The sequence below is a fragment of the Trichophyton rubrum genome (genome assembly GCF_000151425.1).
Source record: "Trichophyton rubrum CBS 118892 genomic scaffold supercont2.1, whole genome shotgun sequence".
Classification (NCBI taxonomy): Eukaryota; Fungi; Ascomycota; class Eurotiomycetes; order Onygenales; family Arthrodermataceae; genus Trichophyton; species Trichophyton rubrum.
The window spans coordinates 1,932,758-1,950,117 of record NW_003456428.1 but is presented as its reverse complement, the minus strand read 5'-3'; the positions used below and the strand labels follow the sequence as shown (position 1 = coordinate 1,950,117).

Below are 17,360 nucleotides of genomic sequence, written 5' to 3'. Positions count from 1 at the left end.
CTTCTCCCTACCCCAGCATCTCCAGTCGTTCTCAAGGCGGCTGTTGACCAGGCAGCTTCCCTTTCAACGAGTACCTATCGCACACGTCGAACAGGCCATGGTAGTGCAAAACTCAAGCTCTTATGAAACGGATAAACATTCCACATTGAAGAGTCACTCCTCTGCTTGCACAGGTGGATCATCTGTATACGGAGTAGTAAAACTCTAAATCAATATCAGCACTGTGCTACAGATGAATAACAGCTTTCTTTAAAAGAGCAGCAGGAGGGCCCCATTGAAATATATTTGGGTCCCAAGCGAAGGCACATACATCTATACACACATACCACATCATCATCTCATTGTCAAGCGAAGCCATGGCATCAAAGATAGAAGAGCCTCCTGTCTCTTGGAGCTCAACGGCGAGCACGATTCCCCCTTACGATGGCTCCCCAAGGAACATTGCTAGCATCGATGCTCTGGATTTCGGCGTCCATTTAACTCCCAAGAAGTATGAGATGGCAGGAACACATCCAGACTCCAAGATCATGTTCCTAGATGTTGAAATTCTGGACTCTACAGGAAAGCTACCCTACCGTGGTGATGTTCTCATTGAAGGTATGTCATGTTTAGCCTGTCACGGTTTGACGGTTGCATGGTACATGAGTGTACGTATCGGCGGCGATTAACGATTGGTACAGGGGAGCGGATAACCGCCGTCGGAAATATTCCTGGAAAAGAAGAACTCAAGAAAAATCCCCGTGTACGGAAGATCCTTGGACGAGGGCGCACCTTAATGTCTGGCCTAGGCGATGCTCACACTCATCTCTCCTGGAACGGAGGCGACCTTGAGCGCCTTGGTGAACTTGCTGTCGAGGAGCATACTTTGCTCACTGCCAGGAGTGCTCAGTGCTATGCGGACTCCGGTTACACCATGTACGCACTAATTCTTTCTATCCTATTCAGTCTGATATTCCAGATATATCCCTCTCTCCCGTCACTTTTTTTTCTTTTTATCAAATTTTTATCTATTTAATATATTATCAGATTTGCCTCACTAACTACTTATTCGATGAAGGTGTTTCGGGGCGGCAGCAGCTAAAGATCGATTAGACGTGGTGATTCGTGATTCCATCAATGATGGAGATATACCTGGTCCAAGGTGCCTGGCAAATGGAATGGAAATTGCCCGACGTGACGGGGAGCTGGTGGCTGGGATCACTGCATTCGCCGACGGTCCAGAAGAAATGAGGGAAAAGGTTAAGCATCATGCTGAGCTCGGAGTGGATCAGATAAAACTCAGTATGTCTGGTGAGGAGGTAAGTGATACGTACATAATGCTGCTCAATTCTCGAATGAATGTTTGTTAATGGCTCACTACAGATAACTGAGACCAGAAGTGCACAGGATTGTTACTTCACAGACGAAGAGACCGCTGCTTGCGTCGATGAGGCTCATAAGCGTGGAATACGTCTTTGTGCACATGCTCGAGCAAGGGATTCGGTAAAGATGTGCGTGAAACATGGAGTTGATGTTATATATCACGCCTCGTATATCGACGATGAAGGTGAGCCATATACCAACTCGCCGCGGATTGTGAGAAAAGTCTACTAAATAGCTTTATGACAGGAATGGACATGCTAGAAAAGAACAAGACAAAACATATTGTTGCCCCAGCCATAAATTGGTTAGTAAATATATTTACCGAGGCCGCAAAGTTTGGATACACGCCTGAAAAGGCAGAAGAAGTTGGATACCGGAAAGAAAGGGATACCGCGATCTTAGCTCTGCGAGAGATGCACAGACGTGGTATCGTAATCTTGCCAGGAGGGTAGGTCTATCCCTAGGACCGATGAAACGAGAAATGTCGTCTAACGTAGCCTCCTACCTAACAGTGATTATGGCTTTGCCTGGACCCCCCATGGCACATATGCTAGAGACCTTATGCACTTCCAGGAACTCATAGGTTTCACAGCTCATGAAAGTGTCATCGCTGCTACCGCTGGCGTAGCAAAGCTATTCATGCGCGAACATGAACTAGGTAAGATCCTGCCAGGTTACTATGCCGACTGTATCCTAGTCGACGGGAACCCGCTTGAAGACATCGCTGTCCTTCAAGATCATGCAAAACTCGACGTCGTCATCATCAACGGGCGAGTACATAAGATTGGGAAAAAGGATGGTGCCGGTAGGGTATCTTTGAGTGCCAACCCTGAGAGTAACGGCCATGCAAACGGTGCCGAGAGCAATATACCAGACGGAGAGAATGTCCAGCATGAGGAATTCGCAGAGATCAAGAGGAGTATGCAGAAGCAATATTAAAGTTATATGCCTGAGTGGAGGCTTTATGGGTTAGTGGATGATATTACGACTTATGAACCACGAGTTAGTTAGCGTGTTATTATTGAATTTCGGCGTGGGAGATATCATCATGAATTTCATCATACATTAGTATTTTCGAGGTGAATATAGTAGATGGTCCGGTGAACTGTAAAGTCGGAGAATGAAAAATGAACTATAAACAGTATACTTGCTAGTAGTACCAAACTTCGTAGCTAGAGATCATTTGCTCTCAAAGTATATCATAGGGCACAGCCGTTGGATCATCATGAAAAAATAAAAAATAAAAATAAAAATAAAAATAAAAATAATCAAATAAAATAAAGAGGAGAAAAGGGTACTTCACAAAACACCGAAATCAGGATATCAAAATATCAAAATCATAACAGGATAGAGAAAAAAGACAACGACAATAAAACGACGAGAAAGCCACCCATTATGATAGACACAAAACACACAAGCTCAAACCAACCCCTCTATCCTTTTTTTTTTTTTTTTTTGCATATTTATAAGTATTATAGGTTTCTTCATCTTTTCATAAAAACATACCTCTCTCCGAGAAAAGGTGGCCGGTGTGGAGGTGATCTATCAAGTAACTCACCGTGTTCATCGAATCTCGGAGGAAGCTCAATAGTAGAGTCGGAATCAGGGTCGGTTTCTCGCTGGACATGTATTGGTTTGTGATACTCAGAGGAGGGATCATAGTGTTCGGAGCGACGGGAATGCTCATAAGTGGAATCGGATGACACGCTGTTGCTATCAGTGTAATACGCTCGGTCACCGGAATGATGCGAAGAAGAACCAGGATTGGAGTAATGGTGATCTTTAGAATGAACTCGTCTGTCGTGATCAAGATTTGCATCGGAATCAGAAGCAGAATCGTTGTCGTCACTTTCATACCCATCACAGGATGACGATGGAAGGTTAAACTGGACAGACTTCCGACGGGTAGGCACCTTGTCATTCTTTGGCTTGTGAGAGTGCGGCAGAGACAGTGACGAGGACGATGAAAGCTCAGATAATGGGCGATTGTGATTTTGAACTGGGCTTAATGTAGGCGATTTAAATAAGGGTCTCTCTGAGGTTCCATTCCCCTCTACTCCTCTTTCTCCGTACCCATTCTGGTGTTGGCGAGATGGCTGTGGAACCTTTACACCTGCTCCTATTAGTCGTGTACAACATTATACGAAGCAAGGGTTTTGCGGAAACATACATTCTCATCTCCTCGATATACTGGAGGTCCCCCTGGCCCTGGGCCACCAAAGTAACCTGGCCCAGGTGGAGGTCCGGGTGGAGGAGGATATCCCCTTCCCCCAGGTGGTCCTGGGGGAGGAGGAACACCATAGTACTCCTGCGCTGCCGGAGGTTGATATGAAGCAGGCCCTGGAGGTGGGCCAGGAGGGGACGGATATTCTTCTTCATATGGGTCACGGTAGTCCCTATCATATTCAGCACGGCCATTGCTATGCTTCTGATCACGGTGGTCTACAATTATTGGTCAATCAGCATACTCATTGTGGAAGGAATATGACTACTTACGCTTTGCATATTCGTGTCCTGCATACCCAGCTCCCGCAGCTAGGCTGGCGGCAGCTAGCCCTGCGGCAAGATTTCCATTTCCGTGACGGCTACGTGAACGGTTTTCACGCCTGTCCTTCCTATCCTTCCTTCTTCGGCGTCGCTCTTCACTATCAGACCCAGCGTATTCAGTTGAATCGCTGTAAGAGTCATGCCTCGATCGGTTGCGACTCTTGCGTCTGCGTGATGGCTCTTCTAGCCGAGGCTGATCAGGGCGGCCATAATAATCCGCAGCCGGGATGCGACCATAGACAGGATCGTCGCCATACTGAATTAGTTCTGGAGGCTGGGATCTGTCATTGATGTCAAGACCAGCCATGTTTCGCGCCGCATCTGAGTAAGATGTTGACCGCGATCGTCGATGTCGGGAGCGCGAACGAGAGCGACGTCGTTCTTCTTTGTCCATTTCATGTTTCTTTTCAGCTTTCTTCTGCTTGTTGTTCTCATACATTGCAGCAATAGCTGCACTACCCAGTCCTGCAGCAGCAATGGGTATACCCTGCCTTATTCGGCTGTGAGAGCGAGACCTGGAACGATGGCCTCTGCGGGAGCGTGACTTGCTGCGAGCATGTTCAACAATTCCCGCTACTGTAGCACCGGCAAGACCGGCTTCCGCCATTCGCTGATTGCGATGCTCAGCAGACTTTTTGCGTCGCTGTTCCGAATCTTCTGTGTCAGATGAGTAAGATTGGGTAGACTGTGAATCCTGGCGGTGACGACGGTGTCGGGAGTGGCTCTTTCGGCCGCGCTGCTTCTCAGACTTAGGAGCGTTTTCTTTCTCAGCTTTGCTTTCTGCATGTTTATGCGCGATAGCTACGGCGCCAGCAATAGCAGCTGCGCCAATCCCAAGGCCAGCAAGCGTCTTCGTACGTGAATGAGATGAAGAGGAACGAGAACGATGGCGGCGAGACCGGCTGCGATGATGTCTGCTATGATATCGATGTCTGTGACTGTAATGCTCACGATCACGTCCACGATCTAGAGAGTCAGCGCGACGGCGAGATTTGCTTCGGTGTCTGGATATGGCGTCCACAGCATATGCGCCCACTGCTCCAGCGCCAAGGTCCTTCGTTAGGCGTGAAAGAGTGCCAGAATGCTCTTTTCCGTGGTCCTTTCTGCTATTGCGCCGCCATAACTCTGCGGCACCGACACCAGCAAGAGCGCCTTCTGCCATGTGCCTACGATGATGATCATGCTCGTCATCGCTTTCGTAATCGCGATCATGGCGATGATGTCGACGGCGATGTCCCAGGCTTGATCGGCTATCTGAATAACGATCTGAATAGCGGTCCGAGTAGCGGTCGTCATAGTCTCGGGGATCCTCATCATATTCTCGAATGCGGCGCTCATACCAGTAATCAGAGTCATGGGGTGATCGATGGAAGACAGTGCGATCTTCTATGCCATCAGAATGATGACGAACAACCTGGTATTCATCTTCATGGGGAGAATAGGTTGACCCCCGGTATGCTGTGTACTCCTCAGCTGGGGTCATAATAGGGACCTTAAGAGCTTTGGTCGACATATGGGTAGGTGAAAAGATGAATGAGTTGGAAGGGAGAAGTGAAGAAAAATTGAAAAAAAAAAAAAAAAATAAATAAATAAATAAATATAAGACTTACATTCGCGGTCGATGTCAACATATTCATACTCCTGGCGACGGTCCATCGTATTAAGGCGGCGGGGCAAGATCTCGCTTCCAGAATCGTCCCGGTGGGAACGGGAGTCGGGCGCAATGACGTAGCGTTTAATATAGTAACTTCCACCGTTTGAAGATCGGGGTTCAGACGCCCGTGAGATTGTATCAAGTTCTTCGTTTTCGTCGTCTTCGTAGAAGTACTGGTACTCTCTTCCTCGGAGACTCATTCTGGGAAAAATGGAGCCCGGATTGGGCGGATATTGGTTGATAATTGGGAATTTTGTACTCTGAAGTCAGGGAAGAGTACGCGGTATCCCTCGGCTGGAACCCTGATCAATAGTGCTTTGAAAGAGGGGAATAGCAGCAGTGAGAGAAGAGCTGACGAGGAAGAACCGAGCTCTCTGGAGAAAGGATGAAAGGGAGTTGACTTGGGGCGGGGCTGTTAATGCCCAAGTGCGACTTGGCTGATCGCAGGGTTGTATCCTTGACAACCGGGTACAACGGGATACAGCGGAATACAAGCTTTCGACTGGGCAATGCATATATAATATGCGTCCTGCACACGAAGCTAATACATACTCATACACCGTAATACGAGCATTCTTAGCATGACATCATTCCAAGTTTTCTGACGAGAAAATGCTGGTAGATCCAGGAAAAGAGCAAACACACTCAACGTGTTGCTTGCTCAGCTGGGGTATGAGGCGACACTAGGGCCGAATCAGCGCTGTTTGGAGTCCACAGAGATGACGGAATATGATTCTTTAATCCCTCGATAGCTCATTTTACTATGAATAGACCAGCAGCATTCATGGATAAGTCGGCGTTCTGTGCTCCTCGTCAGCCCTGCCGGGCGTTGGCCCGGGCGTGTCAGGGCTGATTGACGCCAGAGACCGATGCATGGCGCCTGGTCGACCTCCCTCAGCCCAGTGATGGCTGTTCTATTTGCAGTTACGTGGCGACGATCCGGAGAAGCAGAAGTTGGGGCTGGCGAGGCTGATGAGCCTGGAGATGTCGAGATTGCGGTTTGATGTTGAGGTTGGCGTTGAGGTTGACGAGGTGAAGTCTGGTTTGCCTAAAAGGGAGGCGGCGGGCCGCGGCAGAACCAGCAACCGCCCTTTTGCTCTTCTTGTCTATATCAACGTCAAACGTCAACATCAACATCAACGCTCGACAACTACAGCTCACAGTCACAGACACAGCTACGACTCGCTCGCCACTACGACACCGAGAGATTAATAATTCAAAATCCACTCCACTCTTCAACATGTCCATCTCCAGAAGACGGCTGTACGGAGCAACTTTATTTGAGCCGCGGAGTTCCCAGTCCGCGGATACACCTCGAAACATCGGGAGACGCCGATGGCAAAAGCAGGCGTCGCGCAGAGAAATCATCCGGGGCGAAGGACGGATGTTGTGGATAGTTAACGTTTGCTTATAATCCTCTTTGTGATGGATATGCCACTGGCCTTGCTCATTACTGGGGAAAAGAAGGAGAAAATAAGAGAATGGCGATATCTTTATGGTTGGTGTTCGCGTCAACAATCTGGTAGCATACCGTGCCTGTGGCCAGGTTCGCGGTCTATTATGATGTACATGGACATACGGCCTCCTTGCCGCCGGATCAAACGTTAGCCCTATGGGCTTGGGTTGGTGGTGCCTAACGAGATCAAGCCTTGTTAACGGCCATCATTGTTGACTCTTGGATAATACCTATTCCCCGAACAGACGGCTCAAGATTTACTTCAATTTTGAAAGAAAGTACCTGCTTTCTCAGCCTTCTGTATATGAACTGCAGCCCTGGCGCTTATCTTTGAGCCATCCAGGGGATATTCTAAAACAAATATCTCCCGATATGTGTATTAACTCCCAGTTCGTAGCAGGATTCGGCCCAGCGGAGTCTCATCTTTGATAAGTCATGCCTCCACCTAGTCAACATCGATTAGCAAGCTGAGTTGAAGTCAGGCACCAACACACAGTATGATGGAGTATGATGGAGCAAAAATATGGAGAACTGGTGACGAGTCTGGATAGCCTAAACTTATACTATGTTTCGTTAAACTTGGTTGCCTGCCATCAAGTAGTCGGTTCTGTTTGTCTAACCGTATCTCATTAGTTTCATCGTTCTGGGGAAACCATCTGGATTCAACCCTTTTCTGGATATAGATATCATACGACATCTATTGCTGCCTAACCAACTAACTTGTGATTTTAATCAAATGGCTCTGGATATCTCTGGCCGCAGATAGCCCCGAACTGATGCGCAGAGAGGGCAATTTTTTAAAATCCAATCGCTTCATGTGTACGGAGTACTATATTCAGGCTCACAAGACAGACATTGCTTGATTTAAATGAGGTAGGCTGCACAAAATTAATACCAGGGCCAGATGGGGAAGTCTATCACTCTAAGAGGCATCACTGCCATTCGCAAGGTTGTCGATGAGAGCTGTTTTGATCTGGGAAATAGGCTCCATGTGCCACGTTCATGATGCTCAGCAAGCAAAGAGACGAGCTACTCAGCTATACAGCAGGAGGGCAAGGGGATGCGGCCTCAAAGGAGCCCCTGACATTACTACCTAGTATCCCGTACCAAGATGGTTACTGGACAGTTGGTTGAGCGAGACCGGTTGTCTCGGGATGATTTCGGGCTTCTGGAAGAACTCTACCCGGAGTTGAAAAAGGCCAAAGTCCTTCAGGATGATGGCACTTTTGTTTCAAAGAGGGCATCACTCCTTGTGTGCTACTCTCCCATACCGGCGTGTTTCTTTGAAGATACTGATGCAATATTAGTTATTTATGTCGGTGCTAATGTGTCTCTACTGGCAGCTGCGTTTGGATATTCAAGTCTCAAAAAGAAGCTGGCCGATGTCAAGGGGAATATCTGTATAATAGAGCAATATATGCAGTCACTGGCTAGTTAGCCGGCCCGGTGAGAATTGGTGTATGGAGTGTGAGTGTCTGATATACTTGAGGGCCATGATATCACCTCGTTTACACTGTTTGATACCCATGTCAACATCGATTGGGCTGGTGTCATGGTTGAGAGAGCCACGAATAGGTGACGAGTCGAATACTTTCAGAAAAATATCTTCGATCCGCTGGGAATCAAGCATACATCCTTCATCCCGCCGATGAGCTGAAATCGAGGGTAATTACTGTGGACCGAGGAGGTCCGGACGGGAGCCTGAGCGCCGTACCGCATTGCAGGCAGCAAGTCCTGGCAGCCGAGACCGAAGAGCGAGACTCTTGTTCACAGCGGTGGCGGCGGCCTTTTTTTTTTTTTTTTTTTTGGCACCATCAGAGACTTTCCCGGTATGATCTGAATCCCATGATGTATCTTGAGTTGAGCTGGCCTAATATGCTTTGCTTCTACTTAGAAAATCTTGCGGCATTGCTGAACGACGGCACTTCGCCAACGACAAGATCCTGAAGCCGATGTTCCAGAACCATGTGCCAGAGATGCCTGACTTTGCTCAGCATGCGTTTCCCCATCCAGCCCGTCCTCGTCAGCGAGCCAGCGAAGGCCGGGGACTCCTAGCGGTAACAAGCACCTTCTGGGCGGGCATCGCCAACTGTTTCTGGTGGTGTAAGCCGTGAGAAGGGGATTGGGATTGGGGCCTTGATAGCAACGCAGATTGTGTCGATGGGAGATCCCAATATCTCTCGTCTCTTTGCTGGTCCTGCATCTATCGCCATCTCGTCTCTGCTGAGCCAGCCAGCATTACTAACTTAGCTAACTTCTCCAGCCTTCCTTGGCTTTGAAGGGCTAGACCCGACTTCATCAGCAAGGCAAGGCAAGGCAAGGCAGGCCAGGGTTCAAGGGTAGAAAATTCTCTTCGTTCTCCGTCTGCTTCGCTGTCATTCCTCGTCTTGTTCGTCCCGTCCTTGCGTGGTCAAGGGCGTCTTTTCCTGCTTTCTCGCCCGTTACATCATATCTCCCAAAGATGAAACATGACTCTACCGTTCCTCTCTGATCCCATTCGACTCCCCAGCCTCTGCTCTGCACCTCCGCGTCTCCATCGCCCTCACTGTCGTCATCTCACCGTTTTTCTCCTTTATTTTTTTTATATCCCCCTATGCTAATAACACAAAATATCAAAAAAATACAAGTGACGCAACTTTCTGCTCACCGCTTTGTACCCATCTCGTAATGCGATTACCGGAGCTATTCTCGGCCCGTAGACCCTGCGTGGAAAAAGATGGACCGGGACACTCGGGAGTGAAGCAGCCGCCTTAGTCAGCAGGTTTGTTATGTATCGTACGGTACCCGCAAAACGAGGCCTTCGAACTTCTTCAACTTCGACTTTCTCGGCTTCGCAACTTCAACTTCAACCTCGATTCTTCTTTATATGCAAAAGGACAACACGCTCAGACTCGCCTTTCTCGCCTTGCTCGCCTGTCTTGCCTCGCTGGCTGCGTTCAACTGGCTGCTCATCTTCCCCGCGGCTTGCTGCCCAAGCTACGACACCTGCATCCGCTTCATAACTCGCAGTAGCCCAATAAACAAGCTTCCGGCATCGACCTCTTCACAACTGCCAAAACAGACGACCTCCCCATTTCGACAGGCCAGCAGACTGACGGACTAGGCCTCTTCCATGTCCAGCTTCACTTTGCTGGCTCCCTAGACCTGTTGCGATCGCTGTCTTGCCGTCTGCCTCCTACTGGCCCTGGCCGGCCCCAGGTTTCCTCGCCTCGCGCGTTGACGTGGGCCATCCTTATTGGGCCCTACCTGTTGTTTCTCCCTCTTCCTCGCCGCAGTCGAAACAGATATATCTGGTTTATTTTTTTTTTTTTTTGTTTTGCTGTTCCTCTCTCTCGACCCCTTGCTGCTCAATTCGTGCAGCTTGATCGTTGGACGGCAGAGCGGGAGGGAGCCTGGATCGGTCCGCCCATCTTGTCAAGCCTGTCCTGCGGAACTGCCCAAGCAGCCTGGCATCAAACCACTTAACGCATTCGATATATTTCGGGGAGGGAAAGGCTGCCGCTTCCAGAGCTGGATCATGATCGTCACCCCTGTATAACCGATCCAGCACAGCTCGCCTATGCTCCATTTCTAATCGCTCTAGCACTGACAAATCCGTTTTCTGTTTGCGCCCATATTTGGTTTTTCAAGCTCCTTTTTTTTTTTTTTTCAATTCCATCCGAGTCCGTCCCTTGATAGCTGGCCAATCTCAACATAATGGGGATTTGTTGACCTATGAACGCCTCATTTTGATAATTCACCCTGTCCATCCATTTCTCGCTGGCCGATCATCTTCGTGGTAACGCCCTCGTGTCGGATTCGACAAGAACGATACCCTTTACTCTCCATATTCCCCTCTCCCTAAATCCCCGTCATGTCATCTACTAGCCGCCTCTCTTCCCCATCCAGGCCAACGCCAGCTGTGCCATCACATGATGACACTGTCAGACAAGATGCTCATACTTCCGCTGGCCCCGAAGGCCGCACCAGCACCAACGGGAATGGCGCCGGGAGTGCACGCGAGCAGCAGAGCCAATTTAGGGCGACTTCCCTATTACCTCCAACCATACTGCACCCCTCAATCGCTCCCGCACCCATAGACCCATCATTGCGTCCAAAGCCTCTCCACCTTCACCATGGCAGACCTCTGCATATGTCCTCCTCTCCCAACTCTGTTAATTCCTCGCGAGAGACATCTCCCATACCGCGCATACCGCGCTCAGCCATTGCTCAAGCAGCCGCCCACTCACCGACGTCCACATCTCGATCCATATCCAGATCACGGAAAGGCAGCAGAGATCTTAGTATACCTCGCTCTCCAAGCGGAGCCGCCGCTGTCTCTTCTTCACAAACACAACCACAGTCACAGAACGGCCATAAGCAGCTTGCCGACGTGAACAAACCCTTGCTACCTCCGCCAGTCGACACGTTAGGACGTCTCTCTCCGATCTCTCCGTCCTTTACAAACAAACCAATCGATTCACAATTCCAACGCTCTCCAGGGCTGAAGTCACCTCAGCCACAGTCTAACCTATCATCCTTCAGCCTACCGGACAGCGTTCCTGAGTCAGCTCGACTGCCAAACCAGGAGAAAGATAGTAGATGTCAGCAGCAGCAGTCATCTCAACAACAGCAACAACAGCAATTGGAAAAACAGACTGAAGACTCCGAAGATAGCCAAATGCGGAGCATTAGCCGTAACCTGTCCCGTACTGGGAGCGTGGCAGGTTCTATGCTTGAAACTGTCGAAGAGGCTGGAACTCCTACACCAACCGATTCTCATACCACTCTAGATTCTAAACTCGATGAGAAAGAACGCGGGAAAGATGATACCTCGTCTAAACCTGGTGGTGAAAGTGGCTCGGACTCAAGCGGGAAGAAAAGAATGGTTAGACGCCCCTCAGATTCTCATAGAAGGAATCCTTCTGTCACAGCACGGCCGAATGCGGGTGATGTACTCCCAAAGCGGTCATTCACCTCGCTCAGCTCTGCTCGTGGAAAGCCGGGAGAAATATCCATGACCAACATGACTGTAGAGACTGAGACAGTTAGCTCTGTTCCCCAGGTGCCCTTAGGCGGGCCAGCGACAGAACGTGGAGGAACTGGCACATTAAGAGAACGTAGAAGTGATGAGACTATCCGGCCCAAGAAAGAAAAGAAGAAGGCATCCAGGAAAACCACGGTGCCACCCGGAGGGAGTAAGTCGGCTCTTCCTATATATGCTGTTCATTGTTAGACAACGTACTAATAACCTTTGTTCAGTGTCCTCGAAGGCGGATATCTTCGAAGCCAAGGTCGCTAGTGCAGTGGATGATGCGGACTCTTCCGACTCTGCGGAGACGTTTGTCTATGAATCTAATCCCCGTGACCCTCATCCAGCCCGCCAGCATAGGTATCATTCTAGAACCCCTTCAACTGCTTCAGCCGTCAGTCAACTTGACCAGTACGGTGGCCGCACTCGATCAGTCCTTCGTGACACTCCCGGTTTTCATGGAATTTCTGGCAAGCGAAGTATGAAGTTTACTAACAATACCTACAACACTTTTGACGGTGACGATACTATGTCTTCCGGACGTGGCAGCTCACGAATTAACGGCCATAATATTCATACCACCAGACATCATACTGGCAGGCATGCCCGCAGTGGAGCAAATACATCGTTATTCGACCATGCACGTTTTTTCTCTTCGCAGCAGGTGCCGACGTCCAAGGGCTTTCGATATTCATCAGTAAATGGCAACAGCGCACCCCATCGGCTTTCCTCTAAACAAGATGGTGACTATGGCTACGACTTTGACGCAGAGGGTGCTGATGATGAACGTACACCTTTGGTGAATGGCCCTAACGGACGTAATATTCGCTCCCGCCACGGTCGGCGACCTGGCAGTTCAAGCCTCCGACAACTAGAGTACATGGAAGAACGACGCCGCGGATGGTTCGCCCGAGCTACACTCTGCACACTCCTACTTGTCCTTGTCCTTATCCTTGGGGCCGGAACCGCTGTATTTGTTGTCGGTGTGACCAAGACGTTGACCAATGTACAAATTCGAGGGATTCAGAACGTCCTTGCCTCGGAAGCCTTGCTCATGATGGACCTGGATGTTCAAGCGGTCAATCCAAACCTTTTCACTCTGACCGTCAACCACCTAGATGTGAACATTTTTGCGAAGAGCAAATTCCTGGAAGTGGAGGAAATGGATTTAGGTGAAACGAGGCTTCTGCCTCGTACAGGCGATAGCAAGTCGCGAGCTATCCTTTCTCTCGCTTCGAGAGGGTTCGATGTTGAGGCTGAGCAGCGACAAAGAGCTGAAGGAAATGTTGACAAAGGCACTGACCCCATCCATGATCCTTCTGCTCCCAGTCCACAAACTATGCTACTGGGTCGGGTTTTCCATCTTGATTCCCCGCTTACGTTTACTCCTTCGCCCTGGAAACACCTTGCTTCCAACTCAACCGCTCAAATCCGTGTCCCGAAACCGGGAAATAGGACTGAGGAAGGTGGTTCTTTGCGCTGGGAGAAAATCCAGCAACACCCCTTCGAGTTAATAGTTAGGGGCGTTGTAAGATATGAGCTTCCGCTAAGTTCGATAATCCAGAGCGCGCCCGTCAGTGCAAAAGTTGCCGTTCTACCTGACAAAGGCAACGCAAAGCCAACTTCGACATCGACCCTTACTCCGACCGCTCCCACAAAGACAGTCACAGCTAAGGCGTTCACAGAAACCTCGACCTCTTCAGTCACGCCGACCCTCTTACCTTGAACGGGTATTAAGATCTCCCAGCCGTAGATCGTCTGTACGACTACCTTTGAACTTTTGAATATATTTCAACGAATTTTCTATCTCTTCATTTTGCAAAAGAGAGCCATCTTGCGCGCATTATTATATGATGATTCTCCACGAGCCTTGAGTTTATCGCTCTGAGCCTGCTTTGCTTATCTTGTTTTTTAAAGCGATTTTTATAACAAAACACTTTATACCCCTCTTGCTTGCTGTTACTATGCATAGCTGTTTTAATGGCTTTTGATTTTCTTTCCTTTCCTTTCCTTCTTTTTTTCACTTTAATATTTTTTGTCGTTGCGTTTGTTCCTATGTATATGCTCCCGTGAAAAGGGAAAAATCCGTGTTTCTTTGACATTGCTGGGGGAAACATCATGACAACAACACCAATGACAACAAAATAGACCGGGGAATCTGGGAATTATGGGCGCAAGCCGGGGTTTTCTCTTCAATTTCTTTTGTACTAACTTTGGGCCTCTGCATTGGCCTTTGCCGCCAACTCAACAGCACACTCCTTTAAGAGCCGAAGCAAACGAGGCATAGCGAGAAGGTGCAGTTGAAGATCTCCACCTAACAGCGCCTCTTACCATGTCCTCACCTGCTTCATCTTCTCCTATGTTATCAACTGGAACAAGTTTGCCATGAATACAAATATAACTACAACAGATTCATACAGAATGTGAGAGGAACATACGATATAACTACAAGTGGAATGGAATGGCATTATGGAGATATATCCATAGAGTCCTGAAATTCACATAGTTTAATATATACTCAATTAATCCTCATCAATAGAAAAATATCCAACATTTGATTCTAGGGCTAATATATAGAGAGAAATAAAATGCTGCCGAGATTTTTCTAACTCAACTTTCCGTATAAACCAACAGTCGAACCGTAAATAAAATGGTTCTGAGGAACGAAGAACCACATAAAAATTCCCATATATTGTCAGAAATATTGATCAGTTGGATTCCAATCCAATAATTCATGCCGCCATGCTTCAAAAAATCCAAACCGTACTCGTGCTTTTATCATTTATACCATGCAAAAAGGGAAGGCGACAAAGATGGTATCCAAATAACGGAAGAGAAGGGTGGATCCCTTTCCCAGCGGTATATATAACTATGCCGCTTACACGATGCGGTAAACGCGCTTGGCGACATAGAAGCAGACAATTGCGAAAAGCACCAGCCCGGCAGTTACTATAACGAAGTGTTAGCAGCCAGCACTTATGAGTGATTGGTGGGCTGAAGTCAGATACTCTGGAAACATACTTGACCAAAACCAGTTGAGGCTTTCGACGTCTTGTCCAGGAACCTTGACGTTCATCCCCCACATGCCGCAGATTATGTTCATTGGAAGGACAATGGTGCCGAGTACGGTAAGTTTGCCTAGGACATCGGCTGTTTGTTCTTGTCGTTCATTCATTCGGATATTAATCTGAGCAAGATAGTTTGAATGCGCACGGGAGAGCAGCCTAGGATTGAATGTCAGTGCATGGGTCTTAGGCCACGAAGGGAATGGGGCCGATATACGTTTCGTAATGAGTCAAATTGCTTGTCATAGTCAGGATGTGATCCTGGATGTCACCCAGGTAGAGTCCAATTTCAGACTTCGGGGCAACTTCCCAGAACTCATTGCAGCGCTTTGCAAACCCTTTGATAACATCTGCCTTGTTGCCTAGAAGCCTGTAAAGCCCCATAACTTTCTTACGGCACGCACCGACCTGGCGAAGCATATTGGTTCCAGAGCCACTTTCCTCTAAAGCGGCAGACTTTTCGTTGTTTTGATCAGAACCCATTTCCTTGTCGTCGGAATGTAGGCGTAGGATTTTGTCATCAATCTCGTCGACTTCTTCTTCAATAGCATGGATGAGAGGGCCGAAAACGTCAGTGATATCGTCAATGATAGCATATGATATCCAATCTGCGCTCAGGATTAAATAATCCTTGAGTTGACGGATCCTTCGGCGGACGTTTGCTGGATGGGGAGTTCGAGAGAAGTGGAAGCTGAGGAGACCCTCTCGGAAAACTACTACGTACATATTCACGGGCTCAAGAAAATCAGGACTGTTGACATCTTGCTCGAAGGTACGGTAATTGATGAAGTAGTAATTCCGGAACAGTTCGACCTTTTCTCGTGCTTCTTGCATCATAATATCCTCTGCGGTCAAGGCGTGTATCCCAAATGCTTTAGCAATGATTCTCATTTCACTGTCAGTGGGACTGAGAACATCAAGCCAGAAGGTAGGTCGGGGTCCATATCGCGGCTCTTTCTTAGGACTAGGAGCTCGGCTATTGCCATTGGTAGGCTGTTGGGATGTGCTATCCGGGTTGTCTGATATTAGGTCTGGAAGATTGTTTGTGTTGTGATTGGCATTTGTTGATATAGACGGGTGTTTATCACGGCCTGTTATACCGCTATAAGCGGGGGAATCATCTTCTTCATCTGAAGAATCGTCTTCTAGTAGTGGAGGTTCTGGGATGAAAAGGTCTCGGAAAGTTTGGCCAGGTTGTTCAAGTTCTGATAGTGTTTGGCTGTGTAAGGTGCTCTGAAAATCTTCATTAAAATAGGTGAAACGGTACGGTGCTTCCTCTTCTTCGTCTTGTTTCCACGCCAGATTTCGAGTTCTTAGTCTCCCCCCGATGAGCACCGGTTCGTCAATTCTCTTGGAACGGGTTCCACCACTGCGAGCCTCCTTCTCATGCTGGCTCCATTCATCCAACACTGAAAGGTCAGGCCAAACTCTCCGTGACCGCCGTCTACGCTCACGGGTATCTCCGCCGGTTGGAATATGTGACTGAAGATCTTCTTCGCCGAGATCTGAAAGGCCACTAGCAGGGAAGCATACATCTTCTTCCACTGGAAGAGTAAGTGTTCGGCGGCGCTGTAGATCTGCCGGAGAGCGCGACATTGACCCATGTCTGGATTGTAATCCTGGCCTTCTCGAGTCCGCATCCACACTGACTACTGCATCCATGGGTAGGCTGTGGCAACTCAGCGCTTCTGGAGACTGTTGGCGAACGAATTCAGGTCCTGTTATTACTGTCTCATCATAGCCCATATTATTGGGAATAATTTTGGGGCTTCCGGGCATAGAAGGCGGATTGTTGACATCGTATCCCTGCCTTGAAGCTGAGAAGGCATCAGGCGTATAGCTGTTTTGTGGTGACCGCCTTGATGTTGGGCTGCCCATACCTGGTGGCATAGTATAGGGTGATCTTGAGTCAGATCCATAGCCCCGGAGAGCACCGCCATTCTGTGCTGATGAAGTTAACAACGGCGAACGGTCGTCTGTGATGGCGAAGTCGTCCTCTGGTAAGGTCTCGTGTCTGCGTATCTTTGTACGTGAGCTGGTAGGGGATTCAACGAGCAGTTGGTCGGGGCGAAAGCTCTGGGCTAGTCTGCTTTCTCGGCGCGGGCGCATCATGGGTTGATTTCTAGGAGTATTAGCATTACCAGCTAGAAAAACGACGGTCACTGAAAAGAGCATGTTGTTAGGTGGTTGGCTTACCGGTGATCCAGCAAGGCTTCACTCTCAAGGCTGGTCTCACTGAGATTTCCACCGCCGGATCTTCCAAGG

General features: G+C 48.6%; 5 protein-coding genes across 10 annotated transcripts; 3 read left to right on the top strand and 2 right to left on the bottom strand.

The window, feature by feature from the left end:
- Window positions 1–356: 356 nt before the first annotated feature.
- TERG_00734 (uncharacterized protein) lies at window positions 357–2,301 on the top strand (the record flags this gene model as incomplete). The annotated part of the gene is made up of 6 exons (XM_003238699.1): window positions 357–597; window positions 681–915; window positions 1,058–1,298; window positions 1,363–1,546; window positions 1,609–1,810; window positions 1,875–2,301. 6 exons carry the CDS (start codon window positions 357–359, stop codon window positions 2,299–2,301), a joined length of 1,530 nt encoding a protein of 509 aa, XP_003238747.1.
- A 1,168-nt stretch (window positions 2,302–3,469) lies between these two features.
- TERG_00733 (uncharacterized protein) lies at window positions 3,470–5,763 on the bottom strand (the record flags this gene model as incomplete). Of its 6 annotated transcripts, XM_047749171.1 has the most annotated exons (4): window positions 3,470–3,475; window positions 3,533–3,804; window positions 3,859–5,367; window positions 5,520–5,763. In XM_047749171.1, 4 exons carry the CDS (start codon window positions 5,761–5,763, stop codon window positions 3,470–3,472), a joined length of 2,031 nt encoding a protein of 676 aa, XP_047605218.1. The 6 variants fall into 6 exon arrangements, with proteins under 6 accessions (XP_047605218.1, XP_047605219.1, XP_047603606.1 ...); XM_047749172.1 differs by lacking the exon at window positions 5,520–5,763 and having other exon boundaries at window positions 3,859–5,422; XM_047747644.1 differs by lacking the exon at window positions 3,470–3,475 and having other exon boundaries at window positions 3,485–3,804.
- An 800-nt stretch (window positions 5,764–6,563) lies between these two features.
- Window positions 6,564–8,663, top strand: TERG_00731 (uncharacterized protein). Its single transcript, XM_047747643.1, has one exon. The coding sequence runs from the start codon at window positions 8,131–8,133 to the stop codon at window positions 8,455–8,457; it is 327 nt and encodes a 108-aa protein (XP_047603605.1). The 5' UTR covers window positions 6,564–8,130; the 3' UTR covers window positions 8,458–8,663.
- Window positions 8,664–10,872: 2,209 nt separating this feature from the next.
- TERG_00730 (uncharacterized protein) lies at window positions 10,873–13,756 on the top strand (the record flags this gene model as incomplete). The annotated part of the gene is made up of 2 exons (XM_003238695.1): window positions 10,873–12,196; window positions 12,261–13,756. 2 exons carry the CDS (start codon window positions 10,873–10,875, stop codon window positions 13,754–13,756), a joined length of 2,820 nt encoding a protein of 939 aa, XP_003238743.1.
- Window positions 13,757–15,281: 1,525 nt separating this feature from the next.
- Window positions 15,282–17,270, bottom strand: TERG_00728 (uncharacterized protein; the record flags this gene model as incomplete). The annotated part of the gene is made up of 1 exon (XM_003238693.2): window positions 15,282–17,270. The coding sequence occupies one exon, from the start codon at window positions 17,268–17,270 to the stop codon at window positions 15,282–15,284; it is 1,989 nt and encodes a 662-aa protein (XP_003238741.2).
- Between the last annotated feature and the right edge of the window lie 90 nt (window positions 17,271–17,360).

Coding starts and splice junctions, on each gene's coding strand:
- TERG_00731 (XM_047747643.1), top strand. CDS start 8,131: ATGGTTACTGGACAGTTGGTTGAGCGAGACCGGTTGTCTCGGGATGAT.